Source organism: Gasterosteus aculeatus, chromosome X, assembly GCF_964276395.1.
Source record: "Gasterosteus aculeatus chromosome X, fGasAcu3.hap1.1, whole genome shotgun sequence".
Classification (NCBI taxonomy): domain Eukaryota; kingdom Metazoa; phylum Chordata; class Actinopteri; order Perciformes; family Gasterosteidae; genus Gasterosteus; species Gasterosteus aculeatus.
In genome coordinates, this window is record NC_135698.1 from 10,609,653 (window position 1) to 10,630,898 (window position 21,246).

Sequence of the window (21,246 nt, forward strand, 5' to 3'; positions counted from 1 at the left end):
AGAGGTCCAGTGTGGTTAAATGACCCCACTACATCACAACCAAAACTGTGGACGCATCCCAATGTCCCCCCTAAACCCTGAACCCTCAGGGACTTAAATGTTAACTTAAATGGTTGAGTGTGAGAGTCTGACAAGGCTTTAGATGGTGTGAAAATGAACGGAACAGCCCTTCGCTGCAGCATGCAAATTAAATATTCAATGAATATATTTGTAAACATTGTCTGATTTCATGCAGGTTTTTTATTTATTTTATCCTTATTGTTTTAATCAGAAGCCATTTATTGCCACATATGTCACCCATAGAGGAATTTGACTTGGTGCATTAGTGCAATATAGGAAAAAATATATGAATAAAATAAGATAATTCAAGTAAAATATGATTAAAAAAACATACTAGCAAGAATTAACAATGAAACCCGATAAGTACGTTAAAACACATATGTATGTCCATATGTTTCCATGGTGAGAAAAACCACTGTCCAAATGTTGCAGGGATGAAGTATTTGGGTCAATGGGGGACTCAAGAGACTTCAAGAGACCAACTGGTGTATACAATTCAATATAGCTCTACTAACTAACTGCTAATGCTTCCACTGGTTATCCCATTGTTAAAGTCATATTGTACTTGTCTGTAATTCCCTTGGGCGAAGTTACGGAAAGGGTTCATAAAGGGCCCAAACGGCCAAAGAGCCCTCAAACACTCAACAAGTTGACAGCGGCATCGGTCTGTGACCCTCTAGTGGGTCCCAGTTGCATTACAGATGGTGCGCATGAAAAACAGACTTATTTTATTACATTACATGTAATTTAGCGGACGCTTTTATCCAAAACGATTTACATTACATTTTTAACCCACGGTTTTTACATTTTTCCTGGGGAGCAGTTAGAGGTTAGGTGTCATGCTCCAGGACACTTCGACATGGGACATGGAGCAGCTGGAGTTTGAACCGCCAACCTTACAGTTCCCAGCGCACCCTTTCTACTCCATGCACCACCGTCACCGGTTTCAAGAACTTTATTGAGAGCTTCCCATATTACAAAGGTACAAAGTACACAGACTGCTGTTGCCTCTGTCAAAACAAAATACAGATCCAAGCTCAATATTGAGCAAAAATTCCAAGTGGCGGTATGAAGTCTGCAATGCTGTTTGGATAAGATTTAAGCAGGCTCTTTGCAGCCGCTAATACAGATAAAAAATGTTTTATCAGTATGAGATGGCTCATACATATGTGCACTAATTTTGTTTTGCACAGGTTGCACATTATTGTTGTTTTGAAAACATATGCATCAAGAAAGAATCAGAGTCCTAGCAAAATAAATATTTGGTGACAAATAAGGCTTGAGGCCACAAAGACCTTTGGAAATGTTTTTGTGACCTAAATAAATACTTAATGTCAAACGGTTAATCAAACAAGTGGACTGGACTTGGACTGGACGTTCTATTCCCCTTTTCTCACCCATACAACTGATCTTTGTTCAGGTTTATTTATTTATTTATACCCCTTAATTAACTTATTTCATATGAGAAGATTTTTGGTGGTTGATAAAACCTGGAATTGTTTTTTATTTGGGGTTTTAAAACATTAAGCCTAGTCAGCATATGCAACATTTGTACACTTCTATCCAGGTCAAACTGCTATTGGCAAATGGATATCATCTCAGTAGTGGCATAGGCACTGCTAGTTGGGACAGAGGTAGAAACTCAGGACTCAATATGGCAAAAGTCTGACCCACCGTTGTAAAACGATCCTGCACATACATAATTGTTTACATCCTTTTTTCCATCCCAAGAACCCAGGCCCTTTACCAGCAGCCACCACATCAACCGCATCCACTGCATACACCGCATCAACCACATCCACCGCATCCAGAGCATCCACCACATCCACCAGATCAACCAGATCAACCACATTCACCGCATCCAGAGCATCCACTGCATCAACCACATCAACCGCATCCACCGCATCCAGAGCATCCACCACATCAACCGCATGCGCCGCATCCGCTACATCCACCGCATCAACCACATCAACCACAACCACCGCATTCAGAGCATCAACTGCATCGACTGCATCCACCGGATCAACCACATCAACCGCATTCAGAGCATCCACCGCATAACCACAGCATCAACCACATAAACTGCATCCACCGCATCCAGAGCATCCACTGCATCCACCGCATCGACCACATCAACTGCATCCAGAGCATCAACTGCATCCACCGCATCCACCGGATCAACCACATCAACCGCACCGAGAGCATCTACCATATCCTACGCAGCAACCACATCGACCAGATGCACCGCAGCAACCGCATCAACTGCATTCAGAGCATCCACCGCGTCCACAGCATCAACCACATAAACTGTATCCACCGCATCCAGAGCATCCACTGCATCCACCGCATCGACCACATCAACTGCATCCAGAGCATCAACTGCATCCACCGCATCCACCACATCAACCGCACCGAGAGCATCTACCATATCCACCGCAGCAACCACATCCACCACATGCACCGCAGCAACCACATTCAGAGCATCCACCGCATCAACCACATCCACCGCATCCACAGCATCCAGAGCATCCACCACATCAACCACATAAACTGCATCCACCGCATCCACCACATCCAGAGCATCCACTGCATCCACCGCATCAACCACATCAACCGCATCCACCGCATCCAGAGCATCCACCGCATCAACCGCATCCAGAGTGTCACGGTGCGGTTCTCGGTGGACCCCAAAATGCAGAGACAGGAGACAAGATGGTCTTCAAAAGGTTTAATCCTCACAGCAGGATACACAAAAACACAAGGCGCTGGAAGCGGAGGAGACGACGGAGGTTGAGCTGGCTGGGCTGGCGTCGAGCACGGGAGAAGAGAGCCGGGAGCCACGAGTTGCAGCGGGTACGAGCGGGAATACTCTGGCACCGGAGTGACGAGCAGAGCCTGTCTTTATGGCACAAGTGATTAGGTGGGATGGGAACCAGGTGTGTCTCGTTCAGCACCAACCTCGCCCTCCGCCGTCTCCTACTGCCAGGGAAATGGAAGAACACAAAACAACAAGTATCAAAAATCACACCACGACAGTACCCCCCCCTCAACGGACGCCTCCTGGCGGCCTACCAGGCTTGTCGGGGAACTCCCGATAAAAGTCCCTCAACAAGTCCGGCCCCAAAATGAGCGAGCGGGACACCCACGACCGCGCCTCAGGACCGTAACCCTCCCAGTCCACGAGGTACTGATACCCCCGGCCGCGCCTGCGGACATCCAGCAGCCGCCGGACCGAGTAAGCAGGATGGTTGTCAACAAGCCGGAGGGGTGGCGGGGGTTCGGCCGGAGGGCACAGATCGCTGGTGGAGACAGGTTTCAATAGGGACACATGAAAAGCAGGGTGGATATGTAATTCCGGAGGCAATTTGAGTCTCATCACACTGGGATTGATCACTCTCTCAATCTCAAAAGGGCCGATGTATCTGGGATCCAGTTTCTTACTCACGGTCTGGCGCGGGATGTCCCGAGAGGAGAGCCACACCTTCTGACCAGGCTGATATGGGGGCGCTGGGGAGCGATGTCGGTCCGCCAATCGCTGATTGCGAGCAGCAGTACGTCTGAGGGCCGCACCGGCCTCGCGCCATACCCGGCGGGCCCGCCGGAGATGTTCCTGGACAGAGGGGACTGCCACTTCGGTCTCCTGAATGGGGAAAAGGGGAGGTTGGAAACCCAGGGAAGCCATGAAAGGAGACATGCCTGTGGCGGAGCTGACCAGGGAGTTGTGAGAGTATTCCACCCAGCTTAAATGGGTGGACCAAGAGGCAGGGTGTTTAGCAGAGACACAACGGAGAGCTGACCCGAGGTCCTGATTGACCCGCTCCGTCTGGGCGTTGGTCTGAGGGTGGTACCCAGACGAAAGGCTGACCGACGCCCCCAACGCTTGGCAAAAGGCTTTCCAGACCCGAGAGGCGAACTGAGGCCCCCGGTCCGACACGATATCCAGAGGAATGCCATGGAGTCTGAACACATGTAGGACGAGGAGGTTGGCAGTCTCTAGAGCCGAGGGGAGTTTGGGCAGAGGGACGAAGTGCACAGCCTTGGAGAAACGATCAACTATAGTAAGGATAACAGTGTTACCCTCCGAAGGTGGGAGTCCAGTAACAAAGTCTACTGCAATATGGGACCAGGGGCGGTGGGGAATCGGCAGTGGGCGAAGGAGGCCTGCGGGCGCTTGGTGGGAGGATTTGCTGCGAGCACAAACGGAGCAGGCTGAGACGAATTCCCTGGTGTCGGCTGCGATGGTAGGCCACCAGAAACGCTGCCGGAGGAGTGTGAGGGTCCGGTGAGAACCGGGATGACAGGCGATCTTTGAAGCATGTCCCCACTGGAGCACGGAGGACCTGGCCGTGGGCGGAACAAACAGCCGATCTTGGGGGCAGTCCTCCGGGGCGGGTTGGTCACGTAGTGCCTCCTGGACCACCTGTTCGACCTCCCACCTAGCTGCTCCTACCACACAGGAGGCAGGGAGGATGGTCTCCACGGGAAGGTCTTCCACAGGGGAGGAGAACAGGCGGGATAAGGCGTCTGGTTTTATGTTCCGCGACCCAGGACGGTAGGAGAGGGTGAACTGGAAGCGGCCTAGGAACAGGGCCCACCGAGCCTGGCGCGAGTTCAGACGACGGGCCGAGCGTAGGTAGGAGAGGTTCCTGTGATCGGTCCATACTAGGAACGGGTGTGTGGAACCCTCCAGCCAATGCCTCCACTCCTGGAGAGCGAGGACCACAGCCAGAAGCTCCCGGTTACCCACGTCATAGTTCTTCTCGGCTGGGGTCAGACGACGGGAGAAAAAGGCACAGGGGTGAGTTCGTTGATCGACAGGGGATCGCTGGGAGAGCACCGCTCCAACACCGGTGTCCGACGCGTCCACCTCCACGATGAACTGAAGAGAGGGATCTGGGTGAGAGAGCACAGGGGCTGAGGTAAACAAGTTCTTAAGACGTCTAAATGCAGTCTCGGCTGCCTGTGACCACAAAAAGGGGAGTTTGGAGGACGTCAGCTGGGTAAGTGGTCCTGATACCTGACTGTAGTTACGGATGAATCTCCTATAGAAATTAGCAAATCCCAGGAATCTCTGGAGTTGCTTCCTGGTGGAAGGGGGTGGCCACTCTGCCACCGCTTGGACCTTGGCAGGGTCCGCCTTCAGCTGTCCCTCTTCCACCACAAAACCGAGGAAGCTGACAGAGGTGACATGAAACTCACACTTTTCGGCCTTTACAAATAATCTGTTTTCCAGCAGTCTTCTCAACACCAGCCTTACGTGCTGCACGTGTTCCTCCAGGTCTCTGGAAAAAATCAAAACGTCATCCAAGTATACAAACACGAGACGATTGAGCATATCCCTAAGCACATCGTTGATGAGGGCTTGAAAAACTGCGGGGGCATTGGTCAGCCCAAAAGGCATGACCAGATATTCAAAATGGCCGAGTGGTGTGTTAAAGGCAGTTTTCCATTCGTCCCCCTCCTTGATTCTGACGAGGTGGTATGCGTTACGAAGATCCAGCTTTGAGAACACTGTAGCATGATGCAGGGGGCCAAAAGCGGAATCGATCAGGGGGAGCGGGTACTTGTTTTTAATAGTAATGTCATTAAGGCCCCTGAAGTCAATACACGGCCGCAAGGTCTTATCTTTCTTTTCCACAAAAAAGAAACCCGCCCCCACCGGCGAGGCGGAGGGGCGAATGAGGCCCGACGCTAATGAGTCTGTAATGTACTGCTCCATGGATTCTCTTTCGGGTTTAGATAAATTGTACAGTTTCCTGGAGGGAAGGGGGGAGCCGGGGAGTAACTCAATGGAGCAGTCATAAGGACGGTGAGGAGGGAGAGACAGTGCACGGTCCTTGCTGAAAACCTCCTGGAGGTCGTGATAGACGGAGGGGACGTTGGACAAATCAATGGTCTCAGACGGGCTTGGCAGTGAGGGGGTACAGAAAGGGATAGCCGAATGTAGACAATGGGAATGACAGAAAATGCTCCAATTGGTGATGGTCGAGTTAGACCAGTCAATATGGGGGTTGTGCAATCTTAACCAGGGGAGACCTAGGACCAGAGGGCAGGTGGGCGAGGGAATGACAAAAAAAGATATGATCTCCTGATGGTTACCAGAGAGCTGGAGGGAAATAGGAGCAGTACGGTGAGTAACATGAGCGAGTAACTGACCATTCAATGCAAAAACGTCTTTGGGCACAGAGAGAGTCTCCGTTGGCAGGTTAGCTTGAGTACATAGTTCGGAGTCAATAAAATTATCATCTGCCCCACAATCAACAAAGACCTGTAATGGCAAGGAGTTCTGGGCGTACCGGAGAATGCCGGGGAGAAGAATGCGGTTGGAGGGTGTGGAGGGGGATGTGGTTCGGCTCACCAGCGTCCCTCCGGTGGCTGATGGGCCTGCCCTTTTGGCAGCTGAGGGCAGGTGGCGAGGAAGTGTCCGGGCTGCCCACAGTAGATGCACAGCCTGTTCCGGACTCTGCGCTCCCGCTCGGCCAGGGACAGTTTCATCCTTCCCAACTGCATGGGTTCTTCACTACCGGGGGTGGAAGAAAAACGGGGTCCTGGAGCTGCTGCAGGAACGGTGGCCGGAGATGGCTGTAGGAATTCGGCCGGAGACGGTGAGTTCAGCAAGGAGGGGAGGGGGTTTCCCTGTCTTCCTAGCCTCTCCCTACGTCTCTCTCGTAGCCGGTTATCCAGCCGTATAGCTAAGGAGATCAAATCGTCCAGAGACTGGGTCTCATCACGTGCGGCCAATTCGTCCTTAACACTGTCAGCTAACCCCTTTAGAAAAACACTTTGTAGTGCAGCCTCGTCCCAATTACTCTCCGCTGTTAAGATGCGGAAATCAATAGCGTAGTGAGAGACTGACGCCGAACCCTGGCGGAGGGAAAGGAGCCGGTTACCGGCTTCTTTACCCTGCACTGGGTGATCGAATACTTTGCGCATCTCAGACACGAAAGCTAGGTAGGAGTTTGTAACTGCAGAATCCCTGGTTGAGATGGCTAGCGCCCAAGAGGAGGCCCGGCCAGACAATAAGCTCATAACAAAAGCTATCTTAGATTTATCAGCAGCATAGGTCACAGATTGTTGATCGAAGACTAGAGAACACTGGTGTAAAAACTGACTGCATGTCCCTAACTCACCCGAATACCTGTCTGGGGTGGGGATGTGAGGTTCACGGACAGGGCTGGGAAGCGGGGCTGAGGGCGCTGCTGCTGCCGCGGCCGAAACCAGTGGATCTCCGGTGGGGGCCAACGAGGGGATCCGGGTGACTACTTGATCCAGACGACTACTGAGCTGGGTGACCCCGGAGGAGAGTTTCTGGAGCGTTTCCATGATTTCGTGGATTACTTGCTCGTGTTGTCCAACTCGGGTGCCTTGCATGGATAATGCCTGCCGTAGTTTGTCGGTCTCTGCGGGGTCCATGACTGGCCAGAGTATTCTGTCACGGTGCGGTTCTCGGTGGACCCCAAAATGCAGAGACAGGAGACAAGATGGTCTTCAAAAGGTTTAATCCTCACAGCAGGATACACAAAAACACAAGGCGCTGGAAGCGGAGGAGACGACGGAGGTTGAGCTGGCTGGGCTGGCGTCGAGCACGGGAGAAGAGAGCCGGGAGCCACGAGTTGCAGCGGGTACGAGCGGGAATACTCTGGCACCGGAGTGACGAGCAGAGCCTGTCTTTATGGCACAAGTGATTAGGTGGGATGGGAACCAGGTGTGTCTCGTTCAGCACCAACCTCGCCCTCCGCCGTCTCCTACTGCCAGGGAAATGGAAGAACACAAAACAACAAGTATCAAAAATCACACCACGACACAGAGCCTCCACCCCATCCACCGGATCAAGCGCATCAACCGCATCCAGATCATCAACCGCACCCAGAGCATCCACCACATCCACCGCAGCAACCACATGCACCGCAGCAACCGCATCAACCGCATTCAGAGCATCCACCGCATCCCCCCCATTAACCGCATCAACCGCATCCAGAGAATCAACCGCATCCACCGCATCCACTGAATCCACGCATCATTACATTATATGTAATTTAGATGACATTTTTGTCCAAAGCAAAGAACACGAAACAAGAAGTGCAATTTCATCAACCACATCTACAGTTCTGTCTGAACAGTAATACAGAGCTGCCCCAACAAGCTTACATAGGTAGACTTGTTTATAGAGTTGGTAACCTTTTTGAAGTTGTATTTGTACTGCTTGCAATGGTTGATAATAACTATTGAACTCCAGCAGTAACAAAGACAAACTGAATCCTGTCTGAAACTTTGATCAGACGGAATGCATGATTTCGTTGGAGGGAGTATGCTACGTCTCACAGTGTTTCATGTTGGGCTATTAACAATCAATTATGCTGGTTCTTTAGTAGTCAGTAACTTAGCTAAATGCCAAGGTGGAGCACATTATCAACTAATCACATTATTTTGTTTTTTTCTTTTATCCTATAGTGCAATTTCTAGATTGTTGCACTCTTTAACATTGTGTCAAGTTGAGAAAAGCTAAGGTTGATATTTTTCACATTTATGGATACTAGCTCACGGATTGGAGAAAATAGATTTTTCTTTATGACCATTAAGTAATTTCCAGCATAATAATTGGTAGCAAAAGGAAAATATATTCCCATCACATGCTCTGAACTGACAAAAATTTGAAAAAAGTTTGATAAATCAGTAGATTACGACACAATGAGGTATGCACATATTAACCGATAAAGTACCATGGTATTGACATCAGTAAAATTGCATTGTGCATTGGAAGTGTGAGGTTGGTTAACAAACTCATTCAGTAGGTCGATCAACGTAGCTGCAAGTCCTTACAAGACATTAAGTCATAATTATTTCCATATGCTATTGTACAATTTAATTATTATAACTAAGTAATAAAAAATCATCCCCCTTTTCATTTGCTCTGAAGCCACAATACGTATGTAAACTCTATTTATTAGGTATCATGTAATGTAAAAGCCTTCCTAGATTTAAATATGTATATTTGGCTGAAATAACCTTCAGTGCATGCTCTTCTTGTAGTAGATTAAAGCGCCCCTGTTCAGGAAACTGTAACATGGTTATGTTTAAAATGAGGTGTTCACAATCGCATGTAAACCTATAAACAGACAAAGTAGCAAACTTTGTCTCAGTTGTAGAGGAAAGATGTGCACTAGCAAAATAAACATTTGGTGACAAACAACTTTTGAGGACACTGAGACCTTTGATAAAGGTTTTTGTGACCCAAATGTCTAAACTGTGAATAAATACTTTAATGTCATCCAACACAGTGACCTGATCTAATAGGACACATGGGTCTGATCTTGGAAAGTTGCCAAAAGGCTCATCGATCCTCCCACTAATAACACAAACATGACATAATACAACCCTGAGGCTTTTGAGTGGCTAAAGAAAAAAAATGGGAAGCTGTAATTGGTGGTAAATTGCCTCAGGGGAGGAGTTTTTTTAAAACCTCCAGGGTACTAACATATAAATGTAGCAGCATATACATCAGTAGTACACTTGGGAATTATCCAGGTCAAACTGCTGTTGAACCATGGCAAAGCTGGCCACCTCTTCTGTGGCACTAGCAGTGCTAGGGTGTGTACTATGGACCGTGGTAAATGCTCAAATCCCAAATTGGTCTCCACATCCTCATCCAAAGGGATACCCATGGCTACCAATCCCGCCTCCTGAAGATCCAACGAATCCTCCACCTCGTCCACCTCGTCCACCTCTTCCACCTCTTCCACCTCCTCCACCTCCTCCACCTCATCCACAATATCCAAAATATCCACCAATCTGGCCTCCTCATCAACATGAACATCAACATCATCATCAACACCATCAAGGTCCATTTTACCCGAAATACGATCAGGAACAGGGCTCTAAAACACCACAGAAACCACAGACACCTCAGATTCCGGATCCAAATGTGAAGCCTATCCAGAGTTGTGACGTGGATAAAAACGTGAGAGTCCCATGTGGACTTCCTGGCATCTCCGCTACTGGATGTGGAGCCATAAACTGCTGCTTTGACGGCAGTCAGTGCTTCTATGGAAAAGCAGGTGAGTTATTTTAAAAGAATGTCATTCAAGAGAACGTAATAATATGTAAAGAAGGTTTTGTGCATCTTTAACCTGTCAATGCTTGTTTCTGTGCCACCAGTCACCGTTCAGTGCACCAAGGACGGACAGTTTATTGTCGTTGTGGCCAGAGATGCCACTCTGCCAAGCATCGACCTCGAATCAATCTCGCTTTTGGGAGATGGGCCACACTGTAAATATGTGGACTCTAATTCAGCCTTTGTCATCTATAATTTCCCTGTTACCGCCTGTGGCACCGTTGTTACGGTAAGACCTTGATGTTCTCATCTTTTCAACCAGTCAAGAAAACGTTAAATGAGGCGTAAGCCTATTTTTACCCCACAACGACGTTTTCTTTTACCTTTTGTAGGAAGAACCTGGTGTTATAATCTATGAGAACAGAATGACCTCCTCATACGACATTGAAGTTGGGCCTCGTGGAGTCATTACCAGAGACAGTCACTTTCAGTAAGTGATTCTTATTTGAAGTGATTTTGTAATAACAGATCTGACCGAGCAGCGTATGACAATTTTCCCTTTTCAGATTGCTCTTCCAGGCTAGGTACATCGGTACCGCTGTTGAAACTTTGGTTGTAGAAATATTACCACTTAGAGACCCTCCCCTACCAGTTGCCGCTTTTGGACCAATCAGAGTAGCCCTGAGGTTGGCTAATGGACAATGCTCTACAAAGGGTTGCAATGAGGGTAAGTGAATGTCTGCCCGGCACTGTGCTGCTGTGTTTATAGATGTCTGGTATACTTACTGGTCCCTGCTTTCACAGTGGATGCGGCCTATACATTTTTCTATTCGGCTGCTGACTATCCTGTGACTAAAATACTGAGAGAACCTGTGTACGTGGAAGTTGAACTCCTTGAAAAGACGGATCCAAACCTTGTCCTGACTCTTGGACGTTGTTGGACAACCACAACCCCCAATCCTCACAGTTTGCCCCAGTGGGACATCCTGGTTAACGGGTAAGTTGAACACCAAATTAACACTCTCTTGTTCATAGCAACATTTCATCAGAATTTACTCAGTGGGATTAGTGATGGAGAGATGAATGTCATGAAAGCATGGGATTACGTTCTTTAAAAGTAGTAATGGATGAGTTATGTTGGCTTTTTCTTTTCATCCAGGTGTCCGTACACAGATGATCGCTACTTGTCCTCACTGGTGCCCGTCACACCCTCTTCTGTTACGGGCGTGTTCAGTCACTACAGACGTTTCTTTTTCAAAATGTTTACCTTCGTGGAGCCCAAATCAAAGAAGGCTCTGACTGAACAGGTAATGGTTTGATTTACTGACGACAAACTGCTGTGACAAAATATTTTTGTATTGCTCTGCTTACATGGTTTTACTTGTTCAGGTGTACATTCACTGCAGTACAGCTGTGTGCCTTGCGAGACCGGGCTCCTCTTGTGAACCAGCATGCCACAGAAAGGGTAAGAGAGACGTCCAGGCTGCGGACCAGGAGAGGGCTGATCCGAAGGTCGTGGTGTCCGTTGGACCGGTGGAGCTGAATGCGCAGTAAACAGCACTGTAAATCAAGAATTTGGCTGAAATCATTAAGTAGAATATTTGAATATGACATAATGTATATTTTAATGAATGCAAAAATATTACAAAAGTGTGCTGCAGGGAGAATGAAATTGATCCCTAAAAATATTGTAGACACATTTTGTATTAAAAGATATTGGCTTTGATATGTTGTGAATACTTTTTAAGACTTTTTTGCATCATTCCACCAGTAATATTTCACTAATGGTTGCTCTAACTTCATTGCTGTGTCATGCACATAACTCTCATGTGTTTATAGAGCTGCAGCGGACACGCTCATTAGGGTCCATTCATAACAACATTACAGGTTCCTTCCACTCTCAATATTCAACAATATCAATTCTGCGACTCAGCAGGTTCCTCTCCCAAAGCTCAACTTAAGTTGTTGTTTGGTCATGATCATCCAACCAAAATAAATCAATATAAACTTAAATCACTTTGTGTACATCCCTTATGTCCTCATAGATGGACAGTAAAACCATAATTGGGATATATATCTGGGATATATATCCCAATTATGCACTTTACTTAAATTATGCACTTTACTTAAATACAAGGGCGTAAGGATTGTCCATTGGGATTGGCTTTTAATTTAGAATAAGTTCATAATTGCTGGGATGTAAAGATTTAAAATGAAACCTTTACACCAGTGGTCCCCAACCACCGGGCCGCGGACTGCTACTGGTCTGTTTGGTACTGGGCCGCACCACAGAAAGAATAGATATATTTTTTTCTGAAAATGTTTTTTGAAAATTGACCGGATTTTCTCCTAATTATGTGCACTCGTCCCTCTGATTCCCCACGCGTCACTAGGCGTTTTTCTTTGTGAGGTAAAAAAGGTTGGGGACCACTGCTTTACATAAACAAGCGGATTGTAGAGGAAATTTTATGACATCAACTAACAGATCTATAAAAAAACATAGATAATTGGTATTACAACAACTACATAAAGTAAAATTAAAAAGAAATTTAAAAAACGTTTAAATAAGAAACCAGAAACAATTTGGCATAAACAGTACGTACTGTGTCAACAAAGTTACAACGTATCTGATTCCTACTTTTGGGAAGAATGTGAAATATTATTGCTCTTATTATCCGCAGTCAGCGGGATTTATGGAACATTTAAATGGTACAATTAAATAAAAAAAATAATAGCGAAGATTTGTCAGGGATGCGTGGGGGAGGCAAGATTCAAACGCAGACTTCTCCGGAAACAAAATACTTTAATAGTCGAAAAGGGAAACTCAAAGGGCCAAGGGGCAAAAACACACACAGGCAAGAAACTACGGACATCCACGACAATAGACAATGACGCGACAAGTGACACAAGAGACACACGGCTTAAATACACAAGGGAGGTGCAGGTGATTGGACACAGGTGGAAACTATTAGACGATCACAGGGGATGACGGGACAAGGCAGGAAGTGAAGTTACCCGGGGACACGAGTGGCAGAAAACTACAAAATACAACAGGAAGTGAACCACACCGTGACAAGATGGAAGTTTGTCAAGTCACAAAGTAAGTAGCATTAAAGGGCTCTAACTTTTGAACAATTAGATGATGGAACCAGTGGTTTACCAAGCGTAAACCATTTCTTAATTTCGTTTAACAAAATTATATTTTTCCTACACCGAAGCTGGGTTATCAGGCCATGAAGGCCACAGAGAGCCTGACATGAACCGAGCACACCAACAGTAAAGAAGCAGAGAGACCATCTTGGATCCACCTCACACACTGCAAGAAGGTGAGCCAAACAGTTACAGCGGGTACTGCCAGTGATCACCATCAAGTTGCAGGCACCTGGCCCTCGAGGCGTGGCTGGACGAACCAGGGGAGGTGAGCACAATAGGGTCACTTAGCTGGAACCAGTGAAGAAGCTGATTAGAGAGGGACAAAAGCGCACAAAGGGATTTAGGGGTGTCCGAGCAGGAGGTCGGTGGTGGCTCCGCACTGCAGAAATTGGCAAACAATGGCGCTACCTAGATGGCACCCATTCAGACAACAAAGACTGTGTGGTCTCAGAGGGCCGACCATGATATATGGGTGGGAGAAACTCAGAGAAGGCCCAAGGAGAGGAAGGGGAAGAGGACCGAAACGGCTGCACCCCAGAATTCAACATACCTGATGAGGAACAAACGAGGGGCAGAGGCCCCTCCCCTCAGGGTATTTCTATGTGAGGGTCAAGATACAACCTTCTTAGTAGATTTATGTGACAACCAACAACATAGCTGGGGAACGTGTCAAAAGATAAATGATCAGAAATACATTTGTACCAGTTTTCCATGCAAAAACCTGTGTTTGCCTCTACTGCCCCATATTATTGGACTTCTCCCACAAATCCAAAGGTCCGCCGGTGGAGTATGGTAAAATAAGTGGCTACAGGTAAATGTTTTGAAGAGGGGTGCAACAGAGTTTACGTCACGATAAGAGATCTCGGTGCCCGTAAGGACACCGGCACCTACACATTGGCTGTGGACAACTACGGGCGGAACGTGCAGACGCATTGTAGTCACTGTACGTAACTGCCCGAAGGAAGCCCCAGCGAAGCCTGTCGTAGGTGCCACCACGGTGGCTACTGTTTTCAGCCAGAACTATCCTAAAATGGTGAAGTACCTCAATATAACAACGTTCGAAGAGACTCTAACAATAAAGACTGGTTACACCGATTGGAATGTATGGCTAGAGTGGATGATGTACTCAGCGGACCAAATTAATTTGACCAACTGTGTGGCTCGTGCTCCATCTAGGCCAGGACTGGGGACGGTTCCGATCCGTCTCTCTCCGTTCGCTGATCCAGCCGGTTTCAGTTGTGTCATAAAACTGTTTTCCTCCCCCGATTGGCCAAAGGCTACTTTACATTATCTGTTGCCAGCAATTAAGTCTGACTCGAGACCGCCATATTTCTCACCCTATGCAGCTAATTACACCTGTTTCACCAGATATTGTGATGACGGAGTACCAGTGGGGACCCTAAGGTGGTGTAATACAACTTACAACATCACTGGCACGGTTAATGGCTACAGGGCAACTTGGTTCACAAACCAGACAACGCCCAGGGCTGACACCTGGTGGTTCTGTAGGGGTAAGAGGCTTCTAGCCACACTTCCTAAGCGGCGGAGTCGCACTTGCGCCATAGTACAGCTGGTGATGCCGTTCTATGCGTTACAACAACAAGAACATCCCCCCATGCCTCCTGCCACAGGTGCTAGTAACCTCAGGCTTGGGGGGGAGGCCCTCTACGGTGCGCAAAGTACCTGAGCATGAAGACAGCAATTTTTTTTTCTCCTCTCCTTTTCCCTTCGTTTTGGGGTTTTATTTGTATGACTGAGATGCCTTTTGTTGCCCTTTTTCTCACATGAGCGACTTGTCGCGCAAAGGGGGGAGGGCGGACATGCTAATGGCCGCTATGCTAATATAAATAATAAAAACTTTGATTGACTTAGAAATAAAAATAAATGATAACAATAATAATAATTAAATATGTTAACCCATTGATTAATAATAAAAAGAATAATCATTTTAGAATCACGGTGAAATCCTTTATGAACTTTTGATTGACAATTTTTTCTTTTCTTTGTGTTAAATCATTTGATAAGGTTAACTGCCATAGTTTTTCATTTTCTTTCTTTTAATTATTTATACTTTGTATAAACAGGTGGGAAATGTTGGGAAATCTGCAAATAATGTGTGTCATGATATCAATAAGGCTGTACTTTGCTACCCTCAGCTGACAGACATCTTGTCAGCCGAGATTGGGGGCGCTGGCCTCGGGAGGGACATTCTGTCCCATGAGGGTAAACAATCAGTCCTCTGTATGTCACCATCCCCATGTTTTGATGCCATACCTGCTGTTTACATTCCTGCTCCAAAGATGAAAACCTTTGAGCAGGCTTGGCGAATTACTTGCATTTGTATCAACTCTGTCTCCTGTTTGCAAACATTAAATAACCTGTTTTGATGATTTTACACCGGTGTCGAGTGAGAATTTTTCTAACAGCACCTCTCAGACCTTTGTGGCTGTCTGTGTTGGCCACAGGAGGGCAACCTCAACTGAGTATTAACTTCCCAGACTCCATTTCCCATGCAAAGAGACTAATCATCAGTAAAGGTCCATCCATACATCTTCACACCGCTTATCCTATACGTCGGGTCTCTTGGGGCTGGAGTTAATCCCAGCCCCAAAGGACAGGGTACACCTTGGATTGGTTGCCAGCCAACTGCAGAAATAACACAGAGACAAAAAAACATTCACACACCTACAGGCAATTTAAAGTCTCCAATCAACCTAATCCCCAGTGCATGTCTTTGGACTGTGGGAGGAAGCCAGAGTACCCGGGCAGAACCCACGCAGACACGGGGAGACTCCACACAGAAAGGCCACTGGGCGGAGTTGAACCCGGCACTTTCTGGCTGTGAGGCAACAGTGCTAACCACCACACCACCGTGCCGCCCACCGGCACAGCTGTTTCCCATTATCTGCTCTATTTAAGCAGCATTCACACTCAGATTCATTGCGAAGTATTGTTTTGCCCCGGCTGACATTTCTCAGCGTTTACCTTGATAGTCTGTGACCCTTCTGTGTATGATCTTGAATTGTTAGACTACTGTTGATTCTCTATACCGCCTGCCTTTGTGATCTCGCTCTGGGGATCTTTGAGGCAGCAAACAGGTGCTTTCCTCTTCTGGAGTGGAATTAAACCTGTGAATGTAAGGATTGTAACTGTGCAAGTGTAGATTGTACTTCACATTAGGTTCTGCTCTATAGTTATTATTCTTTATGATACAATACATTTGTAACAACACATATCAACACACCAGTTTCTCCATGCACGTGAACCAGTTGGTTCCTCATCCTGTCAATATCACAAGGTAACCTGTTCTGGAAAATGAATGACAAATCGAGCATATCAATCAGGGATTTCAAACCTTCAGCCCAGAGATGGCCATGAATAATGTCCCATTAAAATATCTTTTTAGCTACCAATTATTATATAGGTAATAGAGATCATGCCCCTTTTCATCTGTTCCCAAGCCACAATACTTATGTAAACTGTATTTATTAGGTATCATGTAATGTAAAAGCCTTCCTAGATTTAAATATGTATGTTTGGCCGTATCAACCTTCAGTGAATGCTCTTCTACAGACCGAGTAGCAACCTTTGTCTCAGTTCTAGAGAAGAGATGTGCACTAGCAAAATAAACATTTGGTGACAAATAACTTTTGAAGAGGAGCGGCGTGGTGGTTAGCACTGTCGCCTCACAGCAAGAAGGTGCTGGATTCGACTCCGCCCAGTGGCCTATCTGTGTGGAGTCTGCATGTTCTACAGTGTCTGCGTGGGTTCTTTATGGATTCCTCCCACAGTCCAAAGACATGCTATAGGGATTAGGTTGATTGGTAACTCTTGATTTCCCGTAGGTATGTGAATGATTGTTTGTCTGTGTGTTAGCCCTGCGATTGGCTGGCAAGCAATCCAGTGTGTACCTTGTCTATTGCCCGAAGTTGGCTGGGCTGGACTCCAGGCCACCCCCCCCGTCCCCCCCGCGACCCTGTGTGCAGGATAAGTGGTTGGATGGATGGATAACTCTTGAGGATACTGAGACCTTTGAAAAAGGTTTTTGTGACCCAAATGTCAATAAATACTTTAATGTCATCCAACACAGTGACCTGATCTAATAGGACACATGGGTCTGATCTTGGAAAGTTGCCAAAAGGCTCATCGATCCTCCCACTAATAACACAAACATGACATAATACAACCCTGAGGCTTTTGAGTGGCTAAAGAAAAAAAATGGGAAGCTGTAATTGGTGGTAAATTGCCTCAGGGGAGGAGTTTTTTTAAAACCTCCAGGGTACTAACATATAAATGTAGCAGCATATACATCAGTAGTACACTTGGGAATTATCCAGGTCAAACTGCTGTTGAACCATGGCAAAGCTGGCCACCTCTTCTGTGGCACTAGCAGTGCTAGGGTGTGTACTATGGACCGTGGTAAATGCTCAAATCCCAAATTGGTCTCCACATCCTCATCCAAAGGGATACCCATGGCTACCAATCCCGCCTCCTGAAGATCCAACGAATCCTCCACCTCGTCCACCTCGTCCACCTCTTCCACCTCTTCCACCTCCTCCACCTCCTCCACCTCATCCACAATATCCAAAATATCCACCAATCTGGCCTCCTCATCAACATGAACATCAACATCATCATCAACACCATCAAGGTCCATTTTACCCGAAATACGATCAGGAACAGGGCTCTAAAACACCACAGAAACCACAGACACCTCAGATTCCGGATCCAAATGTGAAGCCTATCCAGAGTTGTGACGTGGATAAAAACGTGAGAGTCCCATGTGGACTTCCTGGCATCTCCGCTACTGGATGTGGAGCCATAAACTGCTGCTTTGACGGCAGTCAGTGCTTCTATGGAAAAGCAGGTGAGTTATTTTAAAAGAATGTCATTCAAGAGAACGTAATAATATGTAAAGAAGGTTTTGTGCATCTTTAACCTGTCAATGCTTGTTTCTGTGCCACCAGTCACCGTTCAGTGCACCAAGGACGGACAGTTCATTGTCGTTGTGGCCAGAGATGCCACTCTGCCAAGCATCGACCTCGAATCAATCTCGCTTTTGGGAGATGGGCCACACTGTAAATATGTGGACTCTAATTCAGCCTTTGTCATCTATAATTTCCCTGTTACCGCCTGTGGCACCGTTGTTACGGTAAGACCTTGATGTTCTCATCTTTTCAACCAGTCAAGAAAACGTTAAATGAGGCGTAAGCCTATTTTTACCCCACAACGACGTTTTCTTTTACCTTTTGTAGGAAGAACCTGGTGTTATAATCTATGAGAACAGAATGACCTCCTCATACGACATTGAAGTTGGGCCTCGTGGAGTCATTACCAGAGACAGTCACTTTCAGTAAGTGATTCTTATTTGAAGTGATTTTGTAATAACAGATCTGACCGAGCAGCGTATGACAATTTTCCCTTTTCAGATTGCTCTTCCAGGCTAGGTACATCGGTACCGCTGTTGAAACTTTGGTTGTAGAAATATTACCACTTAGAGACCCTCCCCTACCAGTTGCCGCTTTTGGACCAATCAGAGTAGCCCTGAGGTTGGCTAATGGACAATGCTCTACAAAGGGTTGCAATGAGGGTAAGTGAATGTCTGCCCGGCACTGTGCTGCTGTGTTTATAGATGTCTGGTATACTTACTGGTCCCTGCTTTCACAGTGGATGCGGCCTATACATTTTTCTATTCGGCTGCTGACTATCCTGTGACTAAAATACTGAGAGAACCTGTGTACGTGGAAGTTGAACTCCTTGAAAAGACGGATCCAAACCTTGTCCTGACTCTTGGACGTTGTTGGACAACCACAACCCCCAATCCTCACAGTTTGCCCCAGTGGGACATCCTGGTTAACGGGTAAGTTGAACACCAAATTCACACTCTCTTGTTCATAGCAACGTGCTCAATTATTTCATCAGAATTTACTCAGTGGGTTTGGTGATGGAAAGATGAATGTCATGAAAGCATGGGATTACTTTCTTTAAAAGTAGTAATGGATGAGTTATGTTGGCTTTTTCTTTTCATCCAGGTGTCCGTACACAGATGATCGCTACTTGTCCTCACTGGTGCCCGTCACTCCCTCTTCTGTTACGGGCGTGTTCAGTCACTACAGACGTTTCTTTTTCAAAATGTTTACCTTCGTGGAGCCCAAATCAAAGAAGGCTCTGACTGAACAGGTAATGGTTTGATTTACTGACGACAAACTGCTGTGACAAAATATTTTTGTATTGCTCTGCTTACATGGTTTTACTTGTTCAGGTGTACATTCACTGCAGTACAGCTGTGTGCCTTGCGAGACCGGGCTCCTCTTGTGAACCAGCATGCTACAGAAAGGGTAAGAGAGACGTCCAGGCTGCGGACCAGGAGAGGGCTGATCCGAAGGTCGTGGTGTCCGTTGGACCGGTGGAGCTGAATGCGCAGTAAACAGCACTGTAAACTCAAAAATTTGGCTGAAATCATTAAGTAGAATATTTGAATATGACATAATGTATATTTTAATGAATGCAAAAATATTACAAAAGTGTGCTGCAGGGAGAATGAAATTGATCCCTAAAAATATTGTAGACACATTTTGTATTAAAAGATATTGGCTTTGATATGTTGTGAATACTTTTTAAGACTTTCTTGCATCATTCCACCAGTAATGTTATTGATGTTACAGAGCTTTCCCCAACTGTGTTATAAATGTATTGCATCCTGGGACATTTATGCCAGCGTTGCATCTGGTGATGCAAACTGTAATGTTACCGAATGTGCTTTTCGTGTCAAATATTGACTATTACTCCTGCTTACTATACTACAAGGCCATAAGAGATTTAATTACCTCAAATACTGTGATATAACGTAAAATTACCCTAAAGTTCTTTTAAAATACATTACAGAAGATGCATTGTTCAGTTGACAACAACAATAAAATGTGTGTACTTCAGATGATTCACTTATTTACTAAATTTACCAGCTAGAACCTTTTATACTGGCTAAACAACACATTAACTTCCACAAAGTCTAAACTGCATGAAGAACTTTTTTTTCATACTCCTTCCACCTGTGAGTGTCAGAGATGTTTTTCTTTGTAAAGGAGATTCAAAAGAAGTAATTGACAGCACTAACAAGCCAGAACCACGGGGCGATGGCAACGACCCAGAGACATGCATAGACACAGAGATACGAGGAACGAGAGAGCGATGGGGCCGGCGGGCCGAGCAGGGAGAGAGAGAGAGAGAGAGAGAGAGAGAGAGAGAGAGAGAGAGAGAGAGATTGATTTTGATAAACCTTTATTTTCTTATAAAAAACAAACACAAACAAGAATAATGCCTGATGACATACAGGTCCAATCAATACACAGAAGAACGCCACGCTCTCCTATCAGCCAGTCCACACCAGGCTCCTCTGCAGCATCAACGCACACCGCCCACTCCGCCGATGAACTGGTAGTCCATCTGGTCACTGGCTCCTCACCTCCGCCGGTACCCCACTCAGTCCCCAGCAGCCCTCTCGTTGCCACTGTTGATCTTCTGGACAATCTTTCGCAGCCGGAAGACCTCCTGCTGCGTGTATCGGGAACTGCCTCGTTTGCTCGCACCCTCCCGAGCAGTACGACCGAATTTCTCCATATCCGGAAAGTAGTCCTCCAGCTTAATCCCCTTCATGTTCTTGGTGGTCTTCAGGAAGAGTTTCACCCTGCCCACGCTGTACCGATTTGTGGCCGTCTCGCCGGAGGAGACGCTGTGCGCAGAAGACTCCGCTCCTGCTGCCCCTCCCCCCTCTGTCTCTCTGTTCCCTGACCCCTTCTTGGCCTGAGAGCCCCCTCTGCTCTCCGTCTTTCTCTTCAGGCGGGGGACTTTTAACGCCTCTTCTTCTCCCTCCATGTCCATGTCGCTGTCCGTGGACAGGGTCCCTTCAATGTAGGTCCCCAAACCCGTTCCCGGCTCCTCTTGCCTCCCTTGACCCACCTGCTGGACCCCACTCGCCCCTTCTT

The 21,246-nt window shown here is 46.7% G+C and overlaps 2 protein-coding genes across 2 annotated transcripts; both read left to right on the plus strand.

Moving 5' to 3' along the window:
- The first annotated feature begins 9,032 nt into the window (after nucleotides 1–9,032).
- Nucleotides 9,033–11,837, plus strand: LOC120809863 (zona pellucida sperm-binding protein 4-like). Its single transcript, XM_040164006.2, has 7 exons — nucleotides 9,033–10,115; nucleotides 10,216–10,400; nucleotides 10,504–10,601; nucleotides 10,678–10,838; nucleotides 10,916–11,108; nucleotides 11,271–11,418; nucleotides 11,501–11,837. The coding sequence occupies exons 1-7, from the start codon at nucleotides 9,605–9,607 to the stop codon at nucleotides 11,663–11,665; spliced, it is 1,461 nt and encodes a 486-aa protein (XP_040019940.2). The 5' UTR covers nucleotides 9,033–9,604; the 3' UTR covers nucleotides 11,666–11,837.
- Nucleotides 11,838–17,470: 5,633 nt separating this feature from the next.
- LOC120809865 (zona pellucida sperm-binding protein 4-like) lies at nucleotides 17,471–19,864 on the plus strand. The gene is made up of 7 exons (XM_040164013.2): nucleotides 17,471–18,131; nucleotides 18,232–18,416; nucleotides 18,520–18,617; nucleotides 18,694–18,854; nucleotides 18,932–19,124; nucleotides 19,297–19,444; nucleotides 19,527–19,864. The coding sequence occupies exons 1-7, from the start codon at nucleotides 17,621–17,623 to the stop codon at nucleotides 19,689–19,691; spliced, it is 1,461 nt and encodes a 486-aa protein (XP_040019947.2). The 5' UTR covers nucleotides 17,471–17,620; the 3' UTR covers nucleotides 19,692–19,864.
- Nucleotides 19,865–21,246: the final 1,382 nt, after the last annotated feature.